The 5,270-nt window shown below is 41.2% G+C and overlaps 1 protein-coding gene across 3 annotated transcripts in view; it reads right to left on the bottom strand.

The window, feature by feature from the left end:
- Window positions 1–5,270, bottom strand: part of LOC106466554 — a 51,941-nt gene that overhangs the window by 44,209 nt on the left and 2,462 nt on the right. For all 3 annotated transcript variants that reach the window (XM_022394588.1, XM_013926847.2, XM_022394587.1), the window contains exon 2: window positions 4,807–4,845. In XM_022394588.1, the coding sequence (XP_022250296.1) occupies window positions 4,807–4,809 (3 nt within the window). In that variant the 5' untranslated portion in view covers window positions 4,810–4,845. The remainder of the gene's footprint in view (window positions 1–4,806; window positions 4,846–5,270) is intronic.

The following is a 5,270-nucleotide window of genomic DNA, read 5'->3' on the forward strand; positions in this document are numbered from 1 at the left end:
AAGCATCAGCAATGTTCTGGACATCAGCAACTTCCTGACCATTGCAGAACAAGATGGAAAGAGGATGGGAATCATAACTCCCAGTGACTTTTGAAATCTTGTCCCATATGGTTTTAGAAGTGGTGGTAAAAGAGATGCTAGTAGTGAACTTAATCCAAGACTCCTTTTGGCTTTGATGTCAAACCTGCCAAGCATGGACATGGGCCCACTGATAAACTATGTGGTTAGAAAGAAAGGGATACTATAGGAAGGTATCCCAGGCCCGTTTTTGAGCCTTTCATGCCTCCTGGTAGGCAGGACTCCACCATGGAAAATGTATCGAGGTCTTAGGAATAAAGTGAGCAGCTGCCTGGATGAAACAATCAGTCACTGCTCCCACACAGTCATCTATTGATGGCAGACAGATAATGGCAGAATCAAGTTCAGAGAGAGCGGTGAAAGAGTGCCAGTTAGCCTGGTCCAACTTCCATCATGGCACTCGGGTCGGGTGACATCGACCATGGCCAACCTCCTTCAAGACAAGAGGAAAATGATCACTGCCTCGTGGGTCACTGTCAACTGTCCACGAAAGGTGGGAGAAAAGTGAAGGGGATCAGATCAAGAGATCTATGGCAGTGAAAGACTGACTAGGTGCATGAAAATAAGTACAAGGTCCAGTATTGAAGAGAGAAAGGTTGTGATCTGAAAGCAGAATGACCCCTCATCAATAGCAGCACCACCCCAGAGGGGGTTGTGTCCATTAAAATCTCCCAGCATTAAAAAGGGAGATGGCAACTGTTCAATGAGAGCATCAAGGTCTGATTGATCATAAGTCTCACCAGGAGACAGGTAGTGAGAACAAACAGTGATAGTACGACCCAAGGAAACACGGATGGCTACAGCCTCCAAGGGTGTATCGAGTGACACAGATAAGGAGGGCACATGCTGGTTGACCAGCAATGCCACCCCTCCATGCATTCAACCATCACACAACATGTCATTCTGGTACAAAGAAAACTGCTGAAAGATGACTGTACTGGCAGGTTTCAGAAACGTTTCCTGTAAGTAGAGACACACAGGATGATAGGAATAAATCAAGGTCTTAATGAAAACCTCTACAGTTCCACTGTATCAAAGTGGCCATTTTTATTTAGGTAGAGAAGAACTGGGTAGAGAACCCTTTGGTTTACGACCATGCCATTTTTATTTAGTAGAAGGAGGTCTACTGACCTCCATGGATCCTGCCCTCAGACGAATGGGCAAATCTCTGTCATCAGACTTAAAATCCAGCAACTGAGGACGTGATTGAATGATTGGCCTGCATCTCTGAACCAAAGAAGGACCCGAGGGGATACCTGAGGCTGGTGCCATAGGAGGAGGACCCAGGCAGTCACTGGAAGAAATGGTAGGGACAGAGATTGGAGTAGACATAGACTGGTCAACTCTGTTATCCATTGAGGGCAGAAGACTCCTCACATGACGTGAAAAAGACTCAGATGGAAGCACGGAAAGGTCTGTCTGCACTCCCACTGTAACAGTGGAGTATAGTGCAGTGGCATATGTCAAGATGGAGTAGGGAACAATAGTTTCCGAGACTTGGGGTAAGAAATGTTGTTAACAGTCTTCAAATGCTATATCTCTTTCTCCTCCATTCACTTAGGGCAAGATCTAAAGTAAGAGAGGTGGGAACCACTACAATTAACATAGTGAGGGTCCAGTTCGCACTCGTAGGCATCACGATCCTTGCCATCTCAAAATGAGAGCACTGGTAGGCAGCATAAGTTCGTCTTTATGAGTGGAGATAAGATGCACCACAGAAACTCCTTGGCTGGAGAAACCAGCGAGGATCTCCAACTCAGAGATGTTCTTCAAATCCCTCTCGAAAATAATTCCTCGTGATGAATTCGAAAAAACAATGGGTATATCCCCAATGGCCTTGGAATTCAAGAGAAGGTCACTGTGTTTAGCTGTGGATGTTTCCACCAAGATGTCTCCAGAACAGAGCTTCTTAACTGACTTTGGAGAGCCAGCAAGCCCTTCTAATCTCTTCTGTATAAAAAAGGGAGACATTTGCCATAAAGATTTATTCTGTTGTAGAGGAAAAGATTGGGCTCGACTGAGATGAGTATTAAAAAGACACCCAAGTGGACGAGATATTGGGTAGGTCAGAGGAAGGACTTCTCCAATTCAATTAACCCGCCCACCAGAGCAGTCACTAGAAGGAGCTGATGAGTATGCTAGGCTGACTCCAGTTCGGAATGAGCCAGAAAAAGCCAATCGTCCATATAATGGTGTAATCACAAACCCAGAGCATGAAGTTGGTAAGCAAAAGCTTTGGCCACCTAACAGAAAACATAGGATGTGGAAGCAAGATTGAAAAGCAGGGTGCAATATTGATAGACCACCCCGTGTTGGATGAACCAAAAATACGGACAAGACCATGGTGATATAGGGATGTGCTGATGAGCATCAGCAACATCCATCTTGGTCATCCATAAGCCCAGAGAAAATGCCTACTGTAGGGTGAGAAATGACTATGTGGTAAAATGGGAGCAGTTGAATGAAGCAATTGAGGTGGGACAAATCGATGACAGGACTCCAGTCCCCAGTTTTCTTGGGAACAACAAAGAGTCTGGAATGAAAATCTGGTGAAGAATGTAGAACAAGTTTAATGGCCTGCTGAGACAGTAGTTTCTGAACTGCCTCCGACAGAAGTTGGCTGGTTATGGGATCTGGAGGTGAAAGGAAGAAAGGGAAATAGGAGACACAGGAGGTGGGGAAAAAGTGGGATCACAAATTCTTCTGATAAAACTTGAATAACCCAATGATTCTTGATGAAAGGATGCCAGTGATGAAGAAAATTGGCAAGTGAAGCTCCCACCAGGTAGACACTGATACCGTTGGTGATGTGATGATCGTCGTCAAAGAAAATGATGAGACAACGCACCCCGAAAAGAAGAAGGGACAAGTAAGGGTTGGGAAGGGGAGAGACAGAAATGGTAACAGGTGCCATACTGAACTCCAACTGAGACAAACAGGCAACAAGGTTGGAAAGGGTAGACTGTTGTTATACATATACAACTCATAATTCCACAGACTCAGATATCTTGTCAAACACGTACCACTGCAGAAATAGGGCCATATGTAAATTCCGAAAATAAGATGATGGTAAACGGATGTGAGTTAAGGTCATATCACAACCTAGGATGTCCCAACAACAGAGAAACCATGTATGTAAAGCCAGAGCCGAAGGTGACAAATAAGCCAACATGGAGGAAAGGGAGAGAATGTACCCAGAAAACCCCTGAGGATTTCGGTGGAGAACCTCTGAGAGGAGATAGATGGTAGAGAGATACCATAAAAGAGTTGTGAGGGTAACATAAAGCCGGGAAAATTAGGTATGGGTCAGACTTACAGGAGATTTGGGGGCCACACACCACACAGGCAAAATGGAACCTAACAGCTGCTGGTACAGAAAAGTACAGTCTACACATTGATATGCAAGACCAAACTGATCCAAAGCCTGTGTGGGGTGAGGCATGCTAATCCTGTCACTTAATTGTGATAAAAATTGATCAGCATGTACCCAAATATCCGGGGAGGGTGGAAAAACCAAATAGATATAAAATATCACATACCTGAGAAACAAAATCCAAAAAGACTGTATTAGGCCTAACTGACTCCTCGGGTGGGGCATGGGAAGGCACAGCAAAATCAGGAGGTGGAAATAGACAATCCCAGTCCTAGTCCACCTGAACAGACTCAGCTTGTTTGGGAGGAAGTGGAGCAAAGTCCAGAGACAGAGTTTGACCCATGTAACATTCAATCTCCCAGCGAATAAACATGGATAAATGCCCTGCTGGGTCACCCGCACCTGAGGCCTAAGCTATAGCTCTAATCGCAGGTAACATGAACTTCAGAATTCATAATGAGGAAAAGTCAACCAATGATCAAAAGTATAAATAACAATTCAACTGTAATAACTTGGGAGTAAAGTGAAGTTCAGAAACAGTCTTAATAGAAACTAGAAGAGAAAATAAATTAAGACCACTTTGTGAGTATACTAAAGATGAACGTGAAACTTTAAACAAACAAAAAGGAACACTTCCAAGCACAAGCGCTGACATACAAGAAGTGATAGTTTGGTAGAGGCATATAGAGGGAGTCACATACGTCATGTGAGTATGTCACGCTCCTATTGGTGGAGAAATGACGCATGATGATTTACCTGAGAGACATGTTGAATCATTCAATTTCAATAGGGGGGAGCAGAAGGCTTGTGGCATGCATAAAGAAAAATTTACATATAGAGGGCAGCAATGAACGAGAATAGCTAATCTTGTGGAGGGAAGTACCGTATCAGAAGTATGAAAGAAATCATGAAAATTTAACAGACTGGCTCAAAATACAATAACTATATACTTTAATAGAACAGTGCAATTTACAGTATTTAATTATCTTTAACTAATTAAGGTAAGAGTGATATCACACAAATTCATCAGAATGTAGCATAAACGTAGGTTGTATTCCTTTTATTTAATTAGTTTAAGTAGAAGTTTTAATCTAGATAACCTATATGCATACTCAAAACTATTTACTAGTTAATGCTATATGTGCTCATGATTTGGATGCTTGAAAGGTTTTATTAGACAAACACATATATAAAGGTTTACTTAGTTCTTTGGTATAAAAGTATTGAATTCTCCAAGAATGTACTGATAAACTTACGGTAGCACAATAAATATCCATTTTTCATTTGCTGAATTTTAAATTCTGAATAAATTTCATTCATATAACACTTGACCTATAAAAAAATATATGACTTACCATAATTATCAAGGTGTAGGTCAACAGAGGAGTATTAACCTAAAAGTAAATAATGAAAATTGGAAACATATATTGAATGAGTAGTTTATATCAGTTATGAAAATTCTTCAAAATAATTGTTTTCTTTTTCCTTGAAGATTTCTAATGACACAGCTAATCCTTTACGCACTGTTCATTGGATCACTGAGGAAATAAGAATTTATACACGTAAAAATTGTCACTACAATGACACATTTTGTTCTAACTTTGTAAGAATTTTATAAATCTCATAAAATGAGTGAAAATAAAAAATAAAAGTATTTTAAATTCGATGACGAGGAACCCACTTTGAGACTAATAATGCTTGGAGATGGCTTGAATGGGTAATGAAGAAAAACTTCAATATAAGTTTAACATAACAGCAAATGTACAATGTTTCGACAAGGTTTTGTCATCATCAAGTACAAGTAGTTTACACTGACACA

The sequence above is a fragment of the Limulus polyphemus genome, unplaced genomic scaffold (genome assembly GCF_000517525.1).
Source record: "Limulus polyphemus unplaced genomic scaffold, Limulus_polyphemus-2.1.2 Scaffold2299, whole genome shotgun sequence".
Lineage (NCBI taxonomy): Eukaryota > Metazoa > Arthropoda > Merostomata > Xiphosura > Limulidae > Limulus > Limulus polyphemus.